At 36.7% G+C, this 21,407-nt stretch overlaps 2 protein-coding genes and 1 long non-coding RNA gene across 4 annotated transcripts in view; 2 read left to right on the plus strand and 1 right to left on the minus strand.

Moving 5' to 3' along the window:
- Window positions 1-9,855, plus strand: part of LOC134663941 (alpha-tocopherol transfer protein) — a 45,442-nt gene extending 35,587 nt beyond the window's left edge. For both annotated transcript variants that reach the window (XM_063520485.1, XM_063520487.1), the window contains exons 5-7: window positions 4,507-4,700; window positions 7,389-7,650; window positions 8,509-9,855. In XM_063520485.1, coding sequence (XP_063376555.1) covers window positions 4,507-4,700; window positions 7,389-7,650; window positions 8,509-8,540 — 488 coding nt within the window. In that variant the 3' untranslated portion in view covers window positions 8,541-9,855. The remainder of the gene's footprint in view (window positions 1-4,506; window positions 4,701-7,388; window positions 7,651-8,508) is intronic.
- On the minus strand, window positions 9,849-21,163 carry LOC134663950 (alpha-tocopherol transfer protein-like). Its single transcript, XM_063520497.1, has 7 exons — window positions 20,680-21,163; window positions 15,651-15,745; window positions 14,994-15,147; window positions 14,132-14,325; window positions 13,036-13,182; window positions 11,667-11,781; window positions 9,849-11,457 (listed from the first exon to the last, which is right to left on the minus strand). Exons 1-7 carry the CDS (start codon window positions 20,855-20,857, stop codon window positions 11,411-11,413), a joined length of 930 nt encoding a protein of 309 aa, XP_063376567.1. The 5' UTR covers window positions 20,858-21,163; the 3' UTR covers window positions 9,849-11,410.
- On the plus strand, window positions 18,212-19,645 carry LOC134663951 (uncharacterized). Its single transcript, XR_010098191.1, has 2 exons — window positions 18,212-18,690; window positions 19,533-19,645. It is a non-coding gene; the product is annotated as an uncharacterized LOC134663951 (long non-coding RNA).
- Window positions 21,164-21,407: the final 244 nt, after the last annotated feature.

Raw genomic sequence — 21,407 nt, forward strand, 5'->3', positions numbered from 1 at the left:
ATGTACTTTATTTAGCTTATTGTTCAATAAATTAAAAATATATATATATATATATATATATCATATATATCAAATGAAGGGGCTCATTGTAAGAATCTCAGATATATTTTTTCATAATTTTAAAATAAATAGTTCAGAAGTTATTTAAGAAAATACGCAAAAATGACAATTCTCCTCCCCCCTTATCTCCGAAACTACTGGGTCTAAAATTATGAAAAAAATACACATATTAGCTCTTTTCCTATAGATGACAGGAAAACCTATTAGAAATGTGCAGTCAAGCGTGAGTCGGACTTAAGTACCTAGTTTTCCGATCCCTACGGGTTTTTTTAAAGACATTTTACTCACTTTTCTCTAAAAAAAATATATTGTTAAAAATTGTGTAATGTACAGAACCCTTGGAACGCGAGTGCGACTCGCATTTGGGCGGTTTTTGTATTAGACTTACATACAATAGTTCTTGTAGAAACGAAACGGCCAAGCCACACACTTTTGGTGTAGAGCTAGTAAAGTTAGAGGGCTTGTAGAGTTAGAAGCTTGGCAAGAGATCTGATAACTTTTTGACAGTGCGAGCCTTATGGTTTCGTTTGGGCAACATTTTACATCAAAATGTTTTTGATGGGATTTCACTTCTTTTTGTAAGTTGTTTATGACAATCTTCCATCCCCTAATTTAAAGGGTTGGGGGTGATTTACTATTAAAAATCCTGAAATAAGTATCTGGGGGCATCTGTTACACAATGTACTTCTTACTGATTCCCCATATAAACCCTTCACCCCGTAAGGGTAAACTTTGGGGTTGAAATCTGCCTTCACCCCGTAAGGGTAAACTTTGAGGTTGAAATCTATTCTATATCCTTCCCCATAACAATACCTATCTACATACCAAATTTCAACTAAATCGGTTCAGCGATTATTGATTCCCCATACAAAATGAAACCCCATCTTCATCCCCTTAGGGATAAATTTTTTTTGAATTTATTTGTTGTTTGTGTACTAAAACTATCTTACATACCAAATTTCAGCTTCTTAGAGGACTTCAGGAAGTACCTGGTATTGATGATAATCAAGTGAGTGAGTCAGTGACGAAATCGAAGTTTTTAGATATGAATAAAACCTAAAGTATAAGAGCTATGCAATTGATATGCTTAATAAGTCCGAGAACTTTGTTTATCTGGTATAATCCAACCCCAAGTTATGAGGGTTCCAAAAAACGACGAAGCGCTTCGAGAAAAGGTAGATAGTGCCCTTGCGCTTTTCTCGTCTTGGCGGGGGCACTGCCGTGCCCCCAGATGTTAAAAGATGAGACTACTGTAACTAATAAAGATTTATGTTTAGTTACCTACTATTTTCGCGTAAACTAGACAATTTTTATATCTTTATTTATTAAGACCCAAAATAATTATTTTTACTTATTATAAATAAATCCTCCTGTTATGAAGTATCAAATATTGTTATTTGTATATGTATAACTCTTAAGTTAAAAACTGTCACATGTCAAAATGATTATTTTTTGCGAGATTAAGTAATACACTGGTAGTGTTCAATAAGGCCCATAATAGGACTTTTATAAAAGGTATATTTTCCAAGAGTATCGTAATATTTTTATAACTATTTTGGTATAATGAAGAAACTTAAATAAATGAGAAACCTATTTGAGTGAGTTTTTCATACTTCATATCCTGTTTTTTTTAAAAAAAACCATTTTAATTTAAGGTGGGCTGTATATAGGCATATACGGCCCACACGGAATATACAATAAGGTAAGTGAGGCCACTTACCTTATTGTATATTCAGGATGTATACCGTGTAATATTGAGCAGTTGGTTTATAATATACATATTATGATATTGACGTTGAATAGGACAGGAGACAGGACATGATAATAGGAACCAGAAATAGGTATAGTTGGTCAAACCAATTTGTCAGTAAATAAAAACAAAAAACTATATTCATCCTTTTCTTTTGGGTGCTAGTACTAGTGTACGTCAAAGATAGTATGATGATTCTCCCTGTCTATGTTTGAAATGAAACAGTCCTTTGACAAACTATGTATAGTAAAAAATAGTTGTGAATATCTTGTACATTTTTATTACAATATTAGTCAAGATAATGAAATATAGCTGGTTAAGCAAATCTTGTCACTAAAAAAAGGCGCGAAATTCAAATTTTCTATGGAACGATATCCCTTCGCGCCTACATTTTTCAAATTTGCCGCCTCTTTCTACTGACAAGATCTGATTGACCAGCTGTAGGTATTTTTACTTAATAAGATATTTTAATTTCACGTAATGTCCGCATCTAATTTATATATGTGCACGGTAAACAAACAAATGAATGATAAGAAAAGACAGACAGTGTTACTTAGCGGGAGGTGGGGCGAGGGGCGAGGTATAGGTAGGCTATGATAGGCCCTCGAGCGCCGCGCCGGCGACTGACGGACCAGCGCGGCGTATGTATGAATTTCGCGCCTTTTTAACTAGATTTTACTATTACAATGCAAGCTACACACAGAAATTTCTTACTTTCCATAATATGGCTGCGTATATTATTTTATAGTAATAGACTTATTTTTACAGACTCTAATTCAATATTAGATCTTATAGGACAAAAAACGCATATTAATTCTAAAGCATATATCTTATTCTTCTAGCTTTTTAGCTTGCCTATTAACTTATAAATTTAGATATGTTGTTGTGGATTTATTAAACTTTAATTCAATATCGACAAAATAATAAGCTAATTGTAGTTTGACAAAGAAGCGCGTTAAAAAAAATTCTAATAATTTTACATTATAAAGCGTCATACATATTATAAACAATGGAACTTAAACATTGCACTTTAATTCAATATTAAAAAATCATAACTAAAAATATATAAATACCTAATTTATATCTAACGCTCGTTCTAACTTTTCATCATATATAGCATATATGCTTAAAAATATGTCCTATATCAGATAAGTATCACTTTTTCAACTTTAGAATTATCAAAACTTTTAGTGCAAAAATCCGGTCCCACTATTGAGCTACTTGCCAAAATACTACACTCTATTAACATTAAATTACTACTTTACGCGGTCATCATTTCTATAATATTTCCTAACACCAACATAAATAAAGCTACAACCAGCTTAGACACTACATTTAACACATTTCACCTTGGCTTCAAGATCACAATCTAATAAACCTGCAAAAAACTAACTTAATTTAATTCAGATGGCATCAGAGATTAGCCTTAGAAATTTATTATACCTACCTAGTTGACAAAGTACAACATACAAACACTCGGATTTAATATTGATAAAAATGGAAATTGGAAAGCCCACATTGAAAAAAAATCTACTAAGTTGTCGAGATTTGCCTATGCCCTTAGGCAAATATGTACTTATAAACACAACCCTAAAGACCGCTAAAATTGAATATACTCACCCTCAATTCGCTATACATACTGGAGACCTGCCAGTTTGTACGGAAACATAAAAATTTATTTGACAATCTCGAAAGTCCCAACCCGCCAATCCATAATCTACGCCATCGTAACAAACTAGTCCAAGCAATCCCCGCCAATCTGAAAATGTTTAACAAAGGCCCCTGGACTCAAAAATATATAACCGAATAATCGAGCCTGTAAATTCCCCATTTTACTCGTTTGCTGCTAACATATAAAGTAACTAAATTTCCTAGATAAGCACATTCTAAAGCAGTGTCTTACAATATATGTAGGTGAATATTTGAGTAATATCCAATAGTCATAGACTCGGTAGAGACCATTAGTTATACCGTTATTATTTTATTCTTCGCGCAGATTGTTTGCGTCATAATCGTAATGCTGTATTTATTTAGGAATGATTTTGCCCCTAGTAACGCTTATTATAGTGGTACTAAGATATATGTGTTCCCTGCGTTACAATACAGTTCAATATTTTTGTTTATAGTTTATTTAATATCATAGTCATCGTTTTGCCGACACGCTTTACTGCTGAAGTAAATTACACATTTTATGTCGTCAGACGTAACCTTTGTACATTTTTATATTAAACGTCACCTAGTTAATTTCCATTAAAGTAGCTAGCTACTTATCTCGGGCCTTTGACAGGTTACTTACATATGATTACGACTTAAACACATATATATGACTTGAGACATAATAACATGATTCGTTGTCATACTTTGACGTCATTTCTAAACAATTGGTGACATGGCACAATAGCTAAATTTATCCTTAGGTAGAGGTATCTACATCTTAGAAATTGAAGCTTTTGTCATGAATGAGTCATGAAAAATATACCGCAAGTAGGTGTCATTATTAAAATTTGTACAACAGGGTTATTAAGCACCATTCACTGGAAATCTTCGGAATCAACTCAAAACTTACCAACTTTATAAAACTTTATTATATTTCCCGAAAGTGGTATCTTTAACGATGAAAGTGTAAAACATTTTCTGTTTAATCTTCTTGCTGTCGATAATGTTACCTAATTAAACAAAATGTTTGTACATTTCAGAACGCTGGAAGCCAAGTAAATGCTCGCTGGACGAAGCTTTCAAAGGCTGTGTACTGTTCCTCGAAGCGGCAATGATGGAGCCAGTGTCACAAATCTGCGGCGCGCAGGTCATCATGGACATGGAGGGGCTGTCCATGCAGCAGGTCTGGCAGTTCACACCGCAGTTCGCTAAGCGGCTACTAGACTGGCTTCAGGTAAGATACCTACCTTAAAACATTAAACTGGCTGGCTTCAGATAAGATACCTTAAAACATTAAATATATTTATACTGGGTCAGAGCAAAGAATCACGGTCTGAGGTCCACCCGGATTTTGTTGCTGGTTGTGTCTCTTCTCTGATCCACGTAACGGATCGAAACATCTCGTGCAAAATTCAACCTAAATTACGTGAATAGCGTATATTTTATTCATATATCTAATTCTCACAGGTTTATTCTATTTTTAAGGCACAGTACAGCTCGCTGTTTCTTACCATACGTATAATTACTAATAAGGTACCTAATCATGTTGTGATAATACATACCTAAGCTGAACTCACCGAATGATTTACGGAGGATTCCAGTAAATTTTCCTTGTGTGCCGGCGGCTTAATACTCGTAGGTTGTATGAAACGTTTGAGTTTTTTGCCTTCTCAGCTTTATAGAACTGTTTGCTAACTTCGACCATGAATTTATAAGACTATTGCAGCGCGATTCGGGAAATGAATCAGAGATTAATTAGATACGATATAGTACAGATATGTGACGTCCCACGGGTAAAGATACCTTACGCCGGTTAACGCCTATGCTATTATTAACGCCGCTCTAATATTATTGCGACGCTATAAGTACGACGTAAGCGTACCTTTTGCCGTGGGACGTCACATATCTTTATTATTTCCAGCGAACTGATATACATGGAAGTATTCTGTCCGCTCAGTTATGACCCAACGTAAACTATTCGATTGAAGGCGGTGCTTACAAACTATTCGATTCGCAACTTCAGTTCGTCCGAGATGACAGTCAGTGACGGATGGCTAAATTGATTTATAAAAACAACGTTTTTTTGTAATTAAAAATGTCTTCATGTGTCGTGAAGTGGTGCAGAAGTTATTCTAGTTCATACCAAGGATAGTGGAATCACTTTTCACTTGTAGTAAACAGATAACTTCAGTAAAATTTGGAATTAAACATGACGATTTCTTTTCAATACTACCGTGCTAAGCTAAAACGTAATAACTGCATACGACTTTCATAACAACATACGACTTTTTAAATTGCGAGGATAATAGGGATGGCGTTATGCCAAATGAAGTAGACTATTTTATTAACTTGTGCTTGGTTTAGGTATTTTCTATATAATTATAAATGTAGTAATGAATTATTTCTTACAGATTTGTATTTTCCTTTTTTATTTCATGAAATGGAGCTGTAAAAAAACTACCTAATTATTTCAAATTAATAATCAAATTTGATATTATCATTTTACATTACTTTCCATTCATATTCCCACAAGATGCTATTCGCAGAGAACTATGGAAAAAAGCTGTCCAATTAGAGAGACATGAAATTAAGTGGATGCCTGGAAAGATATCTAGAATATGTTCTATTCATGAGATATAACTCGTGAGATAATCATACCCGGTCTTCTATATGTAGATACACTTCCACTGAATTAATTTAACAAATACACACATTATCTGAAAATGTTGATCATTCGAATCCACCCTCTACCGTCACATATATGTAGGTTCTCTCTCAAGCCATTTCCGTCAGTAGAAAAGAGCGGCAAATTTAGAAAATGTAAGCGCGCGAACGGGTGTGGTCCCATACAAAATTTTAATTTTGCACCTTTTTCTACTGACAAACTTGCTTGACCGGCTATATACATATAAAATATTTCCATTGGAACTGAAAGTGGGGATTTATTGTGACTCCGCCTATTCAAATATTTTTGACCCGATTCGTGTACCCATGTAAATTTTGCAGGCTGTATAGCCAGTCCGAATTCTAAGATCAAGTTTACCATACATTTACAATGGCGTACTTGATCTTAGAAAAACGGAGAGACTATACCTGAATGTGACTTCGCACTGCCATACAAATTGATAATAAAATATACAAAATACTTACTATAGCGGAATACATTTATACAACAATGATATATTTACTTATGTTGAGTTAGTCTGTCATTTCACAAAAACATTTTAACTAGTTATCTTTTAATCTGCATTAAATTATTATACGTGTATTATTTGACTGGTTCTTCAATGTATGGCATAAACCTATCCCTGTCCAAGTCATAATCTAATCAAATATGAACCGCAAACTCTCAGCGGCCAGTACGTACAGCAGTATTAGCGGATTAATGTCGCTGATTGGTAGTTAGTGACATTATATGCATTTCATCTACACTTAGCTATGTACCATTAGTGTAAAAAAGATGACTATTATTTTGTTTACCAGCTTTGATTACAGGCTCTGTAAACGCGTCGTCTTATTTAAATGTAGGCGTAGTTTTGTATGTGTGCTAATTTGGCCCGAGAATTTGAACGGTAATGTTCCTAAAGGCGGTTTCCATACTAAATATATGCGTTCACCGATTATTTCATATCTAGTGAATCTCTAATTCATTTCCCGAATCGAGCCGTTAGGCCCAGTTGCACCAACCACATTTAGGCTGTCAAAAAGTTGATTAACGTCAAATAATAGTGAAGTATGAAATTTCGCATACAAAAAAATGTTTGTGAACGCTTCAACAGTAATAAACGGTTTGGTGGAATCGACCCTTAGTGTCAGTGTCACTAATTTGCCTCTTGATTACCTACCTCGCGTACTCGCGTAGGATGCGATGCGAAAAAAAACTGTACTTATTTATATAAATATACTTTTTTTTTTATTTTAGGAAAGCATACCACTGCGAATCAAAGGCGTGTTCATAGTGAACCAGCCGTACATCTTCAACATGGTGTTCCAACTGTTCAAGCCGTTCCTCAAGGAGAAGCTGCGGTCGCGGCTAATATTCGTGGGCAAGGACTGGGAGCTGCTACACAAATACGTGAGCCCCAAGTGCCTGCCGGAGGCGTACGGCGGCACGCTCAGCACGCCCAAGGTCACCGGTCCGCAGTGGCTGGAGCTGCTCATGATGTGTGATAAGGAGTTTGGTGGTAAGAAGTTTACTTTGTAATGATCTTAGATATTGCCGTATTAGGACACTTCGCACAAGGAAGGTGCGGGCGGCAGGCGTACGGCGCCCGCACCTTCCCCGCCACCCTTAGTCGGCCTACCCCGTCGCCCCCGTACCGCGCAGGCGAGGACTCATTTAAGCGGTCGGTCTATGGGAAAAAAACCGGTCAAGTGCCAGTCGGACTCGCGATCCAAGGATTCCTGTACATTACTAAAATTTTAACAATATATTTTTATGTGGAACGTGACGTGAATGAAGTGTCTTTAAAAAACCCGTAAGCGTCGGATCAAAATTTTTGTAGGTAATTAAATCCTACTCAAGTACTCACGCTTGACTGCACATTTCTAATAAAATAAGTTTTGCCCGTCATCTATAGATAAAGTAAATGCAATAACCTTATTATGGTTAGGACTCTATTATTATATCCCGGTCCATCTATCTAACTTTTGGCCAGTGTGGGGATTACCTACTGAGTTGGAGACTTATGGGTACCTATGTACATATTTTTTTTTTACAAACAACATATATGTATGTACATGTACAATGCCTCAAAGGCCTATTTTAACCTACATATTTGATTTGTTTCGCGAATCACGGTATGTTCCTTCACTGAAAAGCGGGCGCAGCATGGTTCCATTTTTATCGCCTGTCACTATTCCCGTCACTTTCACACTTGCATACTTGTTAGAACGTGACGGGCATGGTGAAAAGCGATAAAATTGCGACCGTGCTACAATGACATTTTGTACAGAGTTCCTTGAAACCCATTGATTTGATAGGCCTGAGCTGGGCTTCGAACCTCGAACCTTTATTTACCAAAAAAAATTATTTGTTTCAGCCATCGCGTCGTACGGGTATGTGAAAAAATAATTGGTGTATGCCTGGCAGCGCGCACACGTGTAGTTAGTGATTATTGGTGCAAACTATAAACCCAATCAGACGCTTATTTGGTTATAATGTAAGCTGTGAAACGTTAGTATGGCCCCATTTCCTAGGCCATATTGTGTGATGATCAACGCGTTGTAAAAATAAAATTATATAGTAAATATTGTAAATTAATCAAGACATCACAGATGTCCGGAAGTACCTACGTAGGAGGGGTTGTTTGTTCCGAATTATGTTAAGTAGTTGAATAAAGTGCTTGAATAAGTACAAAAATAATTACCTAGAAGTTGCCTTAATTAGATACGATGCAGTAATTTTACTCGCACTTATATATTTGATTTATGTACGAAATTGCCAGGTTTTTGTAACATATTCCTATTTTTTCATCATAATTTTAGCGTTTGAATATAAATTTCGTCAACTACTTAAATAAATTCTTATCTTAAATTATTTGCTAGCTGTTGAATTTAGAAAAACTTTTTTTATGTAATATTTAAGTACCTGTGTTAAATTATCGTGTTTAAAATACATTTTATCATAATTAATTTCATCGCAATAAGTGATGTGAAAATATATTATAAATTGAATGGCAATTTCGTACATAAAGCCGTAATCCGTAATACTGTCTAGAACTACGGATGAAGGCACCCTCGACCTGCCTTGCCTCTATGCATTCCTGAATTATGGTTTCTTGAACATGTGCCAATAAGAGTGACTAATTACTAGATTTGTATTCTATTTCAATTTCTTATTGGTACTAACTTCCAAACCATAATTGTCTACGTTAACTACCTGTTTATTGTTATTCTAAGCCTACTATTTGTGATTTTTATTGATAAGTTTTTTATATCGCGACATTCACAGAGGTAATGTTAGTGTTGATGTCTAGGTATTTAGAGTGGATTATGTGGTAATGTCAGTCATTTATTCTACTGTATATACAAAATGATATTATTATTCTGTTTTGGGTCGTCGATATAAAACTGTGTATTTACTTTATCACTCAATTTAAACAAATAATAAAGCAACACTGTGATAAGTTAATATTTTATGAGCCGATTATGACTTAAATGTTTAAATTGGTAACTTCATATAAAACCATGACAGAGTATCTTCTGTAGTTGTTATTAGTGAAATATTATATATTTATGGAATGTACACATATTTTTAGAAATACAATTTACCAAGGAATGTATATTTGGAATTCGAGTTCGGAAGTGAGACCAAATTTTTAATAGGGAGAAAAATTGTTATTGTTTATCTAGAGTTATTTAAAATAATAAAACAAAGGTGTATCCATTTTTATGTTTTATTATAAAAATATTAAAAATTGAAATAAGTATTTATGTGTAAAAAAATACCTACTAAAAGGACAATCTTTCCAAATGATCACATCATGTTGAGGTAACTTTTAAATTAGATAATATTAATAGGTAGGTAAGGACTTACACAATAGTGAAAATGTTCTTACTTCGTGAAATTCAGGCCACATCAACAGAATAGCAGCTTGTGTCTAATTTTTTTTTACGTTTTCCTGAGAGTATGACACAGTCCATAATGAGTTATTGTAAGTAGGAGGTAGTTAGTCCTTGTGGAATGTAGGAATTGTAAATGTCACGCTACTAAATAGCTAAAATCGCATCTATAAAAATACAATGCGGAGAAATATTTCCTATTCATAATATTAATTACCTACCGTAATTATCCCTACAGTTTTGTCCTAATATCACTTGCCATTAAACTTAATAAAGATATGTTTCTTTTAAACATAGGTACATACCTATATTCTTGTACCGACAACAGAAGAACTGGGAATACATCTTACTCTTGCTGAAAACTTGCACCCCGTCACATCCGGCACGATTCGGGAAATGAATTAGAAATTAACTAGAAACGTTATAGTAAAGATATGTGACGTCCCACGAGTAAAGGTACCTTATGGCGGTTGGCGCTTACGCTATCATTAACGCCGCTCCAATATTATTATTATTGCGGCGTTATGCGCCGGCCGCCATAAGGTACCTTTTTCTGTGGAACGTCACATGTCTTCACTATTTCATATCTAGTGAATATCTAATTCATTTCCCGAATCGCGGCGCCAGTCGCCATAAAGTACCTTTTGCAGTGGAACGTCACATATCTTTACTATTTCATATCTACTGAGTCTCTAATTGATTTCCCGAATCGAGCCGATCCACGTATGACAACATTTGATGACGAAAGCATTTGTACTTTTACCTACATTAAATTCTACAGTAACTACAAAGGTGTAAAAATCGCAGCACCGGACGTCGCTCCGAAGTGCGAAGCAGTGTTACACATTAGATCGTATGTACATCTAAAGTTGTCACTGAATCAAACTAGGTACGAGGTTGTCAGGCAAACGACATTGTTTTCATGCGGCTGATGATTCGGAATAATTTCACTATCCCTATTCCCTGAATGACGCATTTACAGATAATACACAGTATAATATGTTGACCCACATCCTTATTTATCATAACTAATAATATGTGACAATTTACTTAATGTAACTATAATAGTTGATCAGGACCCCTATTCGACAAGCGACGTTTGACGTATCGTGTAGATCTCCCGTTGATGAGGGAAAAATCATAAGTTCTCGAATACGTACAATGTCAAAATTTGACATTAACAATCCATAGTTAGGGTGACAAGCAAACTAAACCGAACCACCCTTAGTTTAGAGTTGAGTTTTGGTTGTACCAAATGATATTATCCACCGTTGATGGAATCAACACTCAGTACCTATGCAATAAAATCAACTGTTGATTTGACGTGGATGCGAAATCTGACAGTTGCACATGTCGAATTTGGCCCCAGTTAGATCTGCGTTATTTGTGATTTTCATTGTTCTTTACGTAGCCGTAGGAGTTAGCCACTGAAACAAAAATAGTTGCCGTATAAAAACAAAGTATACAGTAGGTATCATAATTTAATAATGAGACTGATGAGTTCAATCGTAGGTACGTGGTTAGCTTTGTTGGATATTTACAAACGTGATCATGCTGGTCCTAAAAAGTGCAGAACAGAACTCTGCTTATGCAGGCACATTTCATTTTTCCCTACAGGCTTAACACTTATACTTACATTTAAAACCGTCCTCGTAATGTGACAGCATTTTCCACAGCAGCTCTCCAGTAACCTCCAACTCGGGCAGGGAACCGCCGTGGCGCGGACGCAGCGCTTTGCCGTCCACGTGTGCCTACAAAATTAATAAAATATTGGGTAAATTATTTCATTATTTTGATGTACTGAACTTTTTATTGTGGTCAGTTTATAACTTAGCCGTTGGTTGTTGGTTCATCAATATTTGCAATGGTGATGCTAAGTGATATTTATAACCTGCCTACGTGTCGAAACGTACCTAATCTTCCAACATGAGTCATTCCTTGATCATATCAGACCTAAACAAAAAGGTCAACTCTTCCCAGAGACTCTAGTCAAAGGGCCAGTTGCACCAACCACACTTGACAGACTCATCAACATCACTGAGTAGCAGAGAACTATGAAAATTCGGCGAACGCTTTAACGAAATAAATTTTATGAAATAAGACGGTCTAGGGCAACCGGCTTTAAGTATATTCCACGTTAAACGCGGTTTTACAACCTTATAGTTGAGTGTGCCACCACGTCAACCACGGCGTTGCATGAACAAGAGATTTCCTTTGGCAGGATTGGTCCTTAGGACCCAAGGATGGATTTAAGAAGTGGAGCCACCCAGATTTTTGATGCAGGTGGGGGGGGGTCTGCGACGTCTGAGGCTAATAATTCTTTAAGTGTAGGTTCCAAGTCAAGTTTAGTATCATTTTCAACTAAATCAAAGATGTGGACATAGATTTCATCGAAATCGGTTCAGCGTTTATTGATTTCCCATACGATCCTACACCTTACCTTTTATTTTTAAGGTATTTTTTGGGATAAATACTATCCTATGTTCTTCCCCGGGACTCAAACTATCTCTATACCAAATTTTATCTAAATCGGTTCAGCGGTTATTGAATCCCCATACAAATTTCCTCCTCTCTTTTCACACCCTTAAGGGATGATTTTTGAGATTAAAAGTTTGCTATGTTATTCCCTGGGACTCAAACTACCACAATGTACCAAATTTTAACTAAATTGGTTCAGCAGTTTAAGCGTGAAGAGGAATTTAGAAAAAAGTATTTTTTTCATATTTTATGTGTTTTTACTTCGGAATGGTGTCATTATGATATCAGAAAATGAATTCGGCACCCCCGATTTATACGAAAACGATACCAAACTTGGCCTAGTAGCTTAAATGATACAGGTATCAAGATCAATTACAGCAAAAATCTCGGTGGCTCCACTTCTTGAATCCATCCTGGGGTCCTAAGGACCAATCCTGCCAAAGGAAATATCTTGTTCATGCAACGCCGTATGTTAGGCCCAGCGCCATCCGCTATTACTGTGGACTATTCTGTGGCCTACAGCGCACCTTGAGTGAGTCCATGTTGTTGCCGTGGAAGTGTATGCGCGAGCGCAGCTTCTCGCGCAGGAATGGCTTGAACAGCGCGAACACCATGTTGAACACATACGGTTGGTACACGATGTGCACCGCTTTTAGCCGGATCGGGATGCAGAAATAACATGTTACTAGTAGGTATATTTTATATTTAGATACAATTACCATTCATATCAAATCATACACTTGACGGTAACTATTAGGTACGAATGCTTTAATCCACATTGCACCCCACACGCACGTAGCTCTCTTAATTCTCTCAGAAATGAACTAACGTTGCTATGGGACTCGGCAGGCTTCAAACTGCCTTGACGTGCGACCACAAGCGAATTCACGGCCTGAATTGCTGTCTTCAAAGTCATTCGCTAATGTTAGAGTCGTGTAAACAGTTACAATGGACGTCGGAATGACGTAAATGTGCAATTACACAAGACGAGGTCCTGGACATAAGCCTAATGCATTTTCTGAGAAGCAAGAGTGAAGGTTGTGACTTTGAGTCACATACACCTACTGATATGTTTATTTATTTATAACAAGCCTCTATATATATACAACAATGTTAAAATACTTAATACTAACACAAAACCTAAAACTAACAACTAAAACTAAATATAAAATATCTCTCCTAAGCTGCCCGCTTCTGGAATGGACCCCCTGGCCATGTTGCCCCTTTGAACCGCCAAACTTAATCTTGGATTTATGATGCAATTTTAGCTGCCAGAAAATAAACAACTTTTTCATTGATAAAAGCTTTAGCAGGAGTAGCAAATCTAATTTTGATTGAGTTTATTTAAGAAAGCAGATACTATTATAAATTTATAAATCAATGAAACTAGGTAGCACTAAAAAGCGGGATAACAGAGCGCACAAGTGAACCTCATGAATACGGTAAAAAAAAATTACTACTCGCGTCTTCTGCATTCTCGTCAGAATGGCCTGGGCACTACCGAGAAATTGAAGAATCAAATGAATCAAGAAAGCCTATCCCATTATGGCTGGGGCAGGACCGACCGCTTCTTTTACTCCACCATACATACGGCTTTCATTCCACCATAAGGGTAAACTATACCTGCACCCACTCGACGACCATCTTTGCGAAGGACGGCGTGAATTGTAGCACATGGCTAAGGGCTAGCCCCTGCATGTCCATGATGACGATGACGCCGGAGACCTGCGTGCGCGGCTCCGTCATGGCCGCCTCCAGGCCCAGCTGGACGCCGCGGAACACTTCGGATAGAGGCACCGCGCGAGGGTCCCAGCCCTCTGAAACATTTTAAGACGTAAAACTGCATAAACCGACTCCAATGTAGGATTTTTTTAAATAGTTGGTCAGTGCATTATTTGGTCAGTAATATTATAAACTACTAGTCATTTGATTACCCACACTTACATGGTAATTAAAGTTATACATCAAGTTAACATTAAGTTCATTCTCTTATTTTTAATGTAAGCCTTGGCCATTAATTTTTTGTATATTATACAATATTTTTACTGGTCATTTGATTACCTACACTTATATTGTAATTAAAGTAAAGTTATACATCAAGTTAACATTAAGTTCATCAGCGAGGTTGACATCAAATTACGCAATTATGTTTCTATAAAAAAATACATTAATTAACATCAACTTACATGCGGATTTCCTGCGTCTAATAGTTGACCCTAGTGTTAGTAATTAAATCTGTCACTAAGGTAGGTACCTACCTACGTCCAGCTTTAAGATTTTATTCAGCGTTATTATTTTACACACATGTTCTGAAATTCAATTTCGTCTTTCAAAACGACCTCACGAAGCGGATAAGTTGTATTTTGCGATTAAGTTACATCGAATTTAAGCAGCGCCATCATACTGATAGGTACTTATATATATATTTTGTCTTTAAAGTCAACGGCAAGATTTCCCGAAAAATATTTAATATCAATAAACTGACTGCCGGACTCGACGAACATGATACGCCGACCATGCTGATCGCGAGGCGCCAGGATGGATATTATGGAGTGGTCGAAGGCGGCTCGCACCACCGATGGCATCAGGTTGTGACAGTAAGTTTCATGCGCTTGCCGGAATTTGTAGAAAGCTTGTATCTGAAAATTGCATAAAATAGAATTGCTATCTACAGAATAATTCGATCAAAATAATAAACAAATATCGAAACGAAAAGCTCGAATACTTGTTTTGTCCAAAGGTTGCATGAATTAGATAGGTATAGTTAAAACAACAAAACCAAATATACCGGCTACACAAGCGAGATCGCAAGCAACTTCGTCAGTGTCTTACATAACCCATGGAAATACATTTCGCAAACCATAATTTGATAGCGCAAGAGTTGACTATTAGGTAAATTTAGCGTATTCAAAACTCTAAAGTTTATTCGATACAAAGATATTTAAGCTGCAATCACAGTGAGTCGTCGCATGAAAACATTTTCGGTTGCCTGGCAACTTCAAAGTTTGATTCGGTGACCGCTGTAGGTTACATGTCGCAGGCAGTGTCCCAATACATACGACCAAGTACAACTACACCCTCTAAACATTAAATGCTACCAGTATTATGTTTTATATAAGTTCATTTAGTGTGGGATACCAACCTTCTTTAGAGCACTATCTGCATAAAATTTGCAGGGCCTGAGGAATTTCATCAGAAAGTCATCATTTTCAATAGGAATGTTAAGGTTTTTTTCACCTGCAAAAGATGAAAACAACACATCAAACATTACAATCTAGCCAAATCTCCCAAAAATGCGAAATGCGATTATGAATCAGTAACCTCTTCCATAAATCATTGCACATACACATCGAGTTTCCCCAGGGTCTCCACACTGCACATCAACCGAAATACGCTCATCGATGAAAGACGGCGGACCTCTCGGATGAATCTTCCCACACATCCCAGTGATTCATGCATGTGACTTCCTTAATTGGCATAAATAAATTTAGAGGTTTTAAGTTCAATGATAAATTTAATGTATATAACTAAAACGTCGCGAAGTCTTCTGTAGTCAAAGTTACCTACAAGAAACTACAGGTCAAGGCCAGAATTTTAATGTTAGTGCCACAATGCACAAACAAATTATGCCGTAATTTGTACTTTGTTCGTTTCATTATTTCCGCGTTAGGTATTGTTCTGTTCGCTCGGTGCTCTACTTGTAGTCGTTGCGTGCACTTAGGCAGTAGGTAGAGCAAGATCAAGGTCCGAATAATCATATTGTGGTACAATGACTTGTAAATTGGACATCGAGAAACTCCATCCTTTTAATTTCTTCTACGACGGTAAATTACCAACATCATCACAACGTACGTACGTGATATATGTAGGTATGTGGAGACATCTTTCAAGGTTGCTAGTGACAAGAATATGCTTTTGTTAATAACACACAAAAACTGCAGAATAAGACAATGATTTCATTTACGTACATATTTAGTTTTCCTATTTCATCGATATAATGAATAAAATTAAAACAATCATGAACCAATCATTTTATAGTTTGAAAAATTGGCCTAGTCTTAAGTAAGTACTCAGGTAGAACTAGCAATGCACGCACGAGAACTTTCCAAAGTTGCGAAACTTTCCACATGAGAAATTCTCGGTAACTTCTGAGAATGTTCTCGAGAACGAGAATTTATTTATTTATCGTAGTTTATACCATTAATATTCACGATAGTTTAGGTGTAGTCCTTACCCCCAGAAAATTCCGACTTTTGGTCGTCCGCTTCCGGTCAGAAAAATGTGTGACGGCCCGGCCAAACGGTCAGACTTAGGTGGGGGGTGCTCGACCAAATGTCATAGAGGGACCCTGGCAGTTTTTGACGCCGCCATTTTTTTTCAATATGGCCTACTTTTTTTTAAACTTTTTTAATTTTGTCCTAGCGCGCTGAAATTTTGGTCACGGAATCTCGGGGTCCCCTAGATACCTATGAATATTTTTTGTTTTGGAAAAATGCTACAATTGCGCAAAACTGGCCACTTTTATTTTGTATGGCAACTTTTAAACGGTGCGTGATAGGTGCGGGGTGCTCGACCAAATGTCATAGAGGACCCCGAGACAAAACAAACTGCATTAAAAAAAACAAAATGGCCGACTATTTTTTTAATTTTTTCAAGTTGGTCCGAGCGCGCTGAGATTTGGTATGGCGGGAGACAGAGGCCTCTAGATTCTAATAAAACAAAAAAAAATTTTTGGAGAAAATTGTCGAAAGTCGAAATGTTCTCTGATATACAGTGAGAATTTAAGCAACTTATTGGTAAATTTATCACATCAACAAAATAGCTAACTGTAATAGACAATAATATATGCATAATAACATTTAGTTTTAAGTTATGCCTATTTAAACTTTATTTCAAGTATATTCTCTCTCTATACTTTTGTGGACAGCCTTGGACACCACGGTTTATCGTGTTCTAAAAGTGCCGGCCGCCTATCACGCCATGCCTGCCTTAACGACATCCTCCGTCGGGCCTTCGTCAGCGCCAACGTCCCAGCCATTCTCGAACCACCTGGCCTCGCGCGCGACGATGGCAAGAGGCCCGACGGAATGACCCTTGTGCCCTGGAGTGTGGGACGGGCCCTTATTTGGGACGCTGGCACCGTCTCACCTCGGTTCAACATCATTGAGAGCGGGCGCGGCGGCCGCAGCTGCTGAGGCAGCAAAATGCCGCAAATATATAGCTCTCACTGACCGGCATATATTTGCGGCATTTGCAGCCGAAACTCTGGGACCGTGGTGCCCAGGGGCCCATAAACTAGTTCGGCAACTTTCAAAAAAAATATTTGAGGTCACCGGGGACCGTAGGGCTGGCTCGTTCCTCGCCCAACGGATCGGCATAGCCATCCAAAGGGGGAACGCAGCCAGCCTTATGGGAACCCTTCCACAGGGTTCGGACCTGGGTGATCTAGCCTAATATATACATATTCGGCTAGATCACCCACATTATGTTATATATATTTTTTTAGGTATTAGTTTTAGTTTTTTAGGTAGTTTTATAATTTTAGGTTAATTTTATTCTAAGTTTGTTTTTAATTATGTTCTCTTGTTTAAACAATAATTTCCATATTGCAGGAATGTTCTGAGAACATTCTCGAGAACGTTTCCGCTTTTTGGGAATGTTCTGCAATTTGTACATTGCTAGGTAGAACGTATTAATAACGTATTGTAATAAATAATATCCCATAGTTTTACCGACACTTCTTTAGTATTTGCACTAAGAAGAAAACAGAGATCCAAGCGCGCACTATAATTTAAATTTTTGCGCTACGATTTTAGAATCGCGCTTTAATACATATTTTTTGTCGTAAGTATATATGCGCACTGACATATAAACACATTCGTTACATTTTTGCGACATAATTATCGCGGGACAAAAAATCGTAGTTCGCGCTTGGCCTTACTAAGTATAATAATCTAAGTATAATATTTAAAGGGAAAATGCTGATGTGTTTGTTAATAAACCAATACGAGTAGAATCACTTTATTTACGACCGGTCTGGCCTAGTGGGTAGTGACCCTGCCTGCGAAGCCGATGGTCCTGGGTTCGAATCCCAGTAAGGGCATTTATTTGTATGATGATACAGATATTTGTTCCTGAGTCATGGGTGTTTTCTATGTATTTAAGTATTTGTATATTATACAGTGAAACCTGGTTAAGTGGGACCTGGATAAGTGAGAAACCTCTATAGCTGGGACTCATGGTGCGGTCCCGACACTGAATTACTTAGCATACAATACTTAGCACTGAATTACCTCTGTTAGTGAGATAAAACGAACCTCTATAACTGGGATTAGTTGTTGTGAATTTATGGTCACATTTACCTCTATAATTGAGACAGAGAGTGTATTTTACCTCTTTTACTGAGACTATGTTTATTAGATTACATTTTCCTAATTGTTTTTTTTTAGAGTTTTATACGAATTACCTCTGTATCTGAGATAACGTCAATCTATGACCTCTCTAACTTGGACTTTATTGATCTATTTCCGTATTCTTACTAACTCTTAGCCTATCCACGAATTCCGCATTTGCTTAATTGTGTCTAAACAACTTCAAGTTTCATTTAGTTACTTTATGTAATTAAAACTATCGAAACGAAAACTGAAATCTTGAAAAATAACAAGAATAAACAAATTATCATTTAATAAATTTCTAAGACGCAATGAAGTCGGTATCAAATTTAATTGAAAAAATCTATCATTTGGAAAATCATTCAAAATAAATTCAAAGAAATGTTTAAACAGACTAAAAATATTTAGGGGCAATTATTTTACCTAAACATTTAAAGATAGTTACAAAGTACCTTATTAACCACCTCTATAACTGGGTTATATCCTCTATTCTCACCTCTATTAATGGGACCCTCTGTAAATGAGACAGAAATTTATTTGTACCTGGCTATGGCTAACTGAGAGCCTGCGTAAGTGGAAAACCTCTTTAAGTGAGACAAATCTGCTCGTCCCTTGAAGTCTCACTTATCCAGGTTTCACTGTATATATCGTTGTCTGAGTACCCACAACACAAGCCTTCTTGAGCTTACTGTGGGACTTAGTCAATCTGTGTAAGATTGTCCTATAATATTTATTTATTTGTTTTCCTCGCGCAGTGCTTCTATTGGTTCTTAAAAACACATCCTTTCATTTCTTTGGTCGAAAAGCACCCTAAAGGCTCTCTTTATTCTTCCAAACCAATGAGAAAGTGGAATTTTATTCACAAGAATGGCAAAGTTGCAAGAGTTGTTTCCTCATGTTGGCTGGTCGAATTGACTTTTGAGTGATGATTTTGAATGATAAATATTTTATTGCGTTCATTTGCATTCGATTTTTAATGTTTTATAGTATTGGTGTAGTGAACATTTTTGTGATTCACTCGGTAGCATGGTTTGTTTAACTCTCGCAACGCTCAAGATTCTACTTTTAGAATAACTCGATATATATACACTCATGGTTTATAATTTTGGAAACTTTCGCTTACTCGGGTAGTAACAAAAAAAATCTAGATCCGTTTCATAACGGCGCCGAAAAGCGCCTAAGAAATTCATTCACACGTGCCGTACCACAATAAGATTTGTTGAATTTGATCTGTGTACTTAGGTACCTTAATTGTAAATACTTGATTTTAATGCCCTAAACTCCCTAAACCTACTTTAATAATAATAACTCAACATCAGACAAAGTTTATAGTAAGTAAATAGTTAAGTATCTATTTGTCTGAGGTTGATTTTTCCTACAAATAATTTTGGAGCTTGTTGGAGATCGACAAGCATCATTGAGGACTATCGCTGCCAAACAATAAATTGGTTTTGGAATGAGGACGAAACAATAAACGCGGATATTAACCTCTTTAATTCCTATCTACCTAAACAACAAAGTATACTTGGTTATAACTAATTGAGCATTTAATTAGTTTATCAATAATATAGTACAATAGGTACTTACGAGTATATAGGTACTTGTTTACCTAGTATTCAAAACCGAAAAACTTTTTTGAGTTAGTTCAATTTGGAATCATTCATCATTACCATGCATGTAGGTACCTACCTACTTCAGAAACTTTCTTAAATTATTTAGAAACTAGCTTTAATTATAGCTATATTTGATATTTTGTTTTATCATAAACAAGTTTATTACCTTTTAATAGTTCTCTCAGTTCTCTTAAAGCTTTTGCAACTACTTCAGGCGTCTCTCGTAATTCGGTCTCTGCCTTTTCCGTATAAAACTTTTCCGTGATCGGCCAATTCTCCAGCTGGATCTTACTGTCTCCCCACATCACGAACGGCGCACCATTTTCTTCATATTGCAAATCCATTTTCGTTGCAACGGAAAAATACTAAGTTTCGAAAGTTTAAATTGTTGAGCGAGCGTACAACTTACACAGCCGCTGGACCCGAATGTCCCTTCACCGACACTTGGATGTCAAAACACGTACACTTTAGGATATATTTAGGTCATATTTTAGAGAAACTAGATATTTTTGGCACTAGTTTATGTAAGGATTAAGTAAGAAGTGATCCGACCGGTTCGTCTGTCTAGTGGAGATCGCCGAGACGTCGTGGTCGGGGAGCGTCGATCACGCGCGGGCTCGCACTGGCCGCTGCGTGCTCTTAACGGTACCCTGCCACTTCCATGGCACCAGCACTCATTTACGTAGGCGAGCTTACCACACTAACTCATATATTGAGATCTAATGTATGTCAAGCTTCCGGATGGATGGAAACCTCACTAAAATGCATACAAAGCTTTAACTCCGATAAACCGAGAACCTGCAATAGGTTCACAGTGACGAATCAGGAATTACTACAGGAATTACATGGAAATGCTTATTATATTATTTCGTTTCTTTTCATAAATATAATCCT

This window comes from Cydia fagiglandana, chromosome 4 (assembly GCF_963556715.1).
Source record: "Cydia fagiglandana chromosome 4, ilCydFagi1.1, whole genome shotgun sequence".
Classification (NCBI taxonomy): Eukaryota; Metazoa; Arthropoda; class Insecta; order Lepidoptera; family Tortricidae; genus Cydia; species Cydia fagiglandana.

Excerpts from the sequence above, each read along its gene's own strand:
- LOC134663950 (XM_063520497.1), bottom strand. The coding sequence starts at position 20,857 with ATGGATTTGCAATATGAAGAAAATGGTGCGCCGTTCGTGATGTGGGGA. Across the intron at positions 15,746-20,679 it reads ACTGAGAGAACTATTAAAAG|GTGAAAAAAACCTTAACATT; the intron begins GTAATAAACTTG and ends CATCTTTTGCAG. Across the intron at positions 15,148-15,650 it reads CAGATAGTGCTCTAAAGAAG|ATACAAGCTTTCTACAAATT; the intron begins GTTGGTATCCCA and ends TGCAATTTTCAG.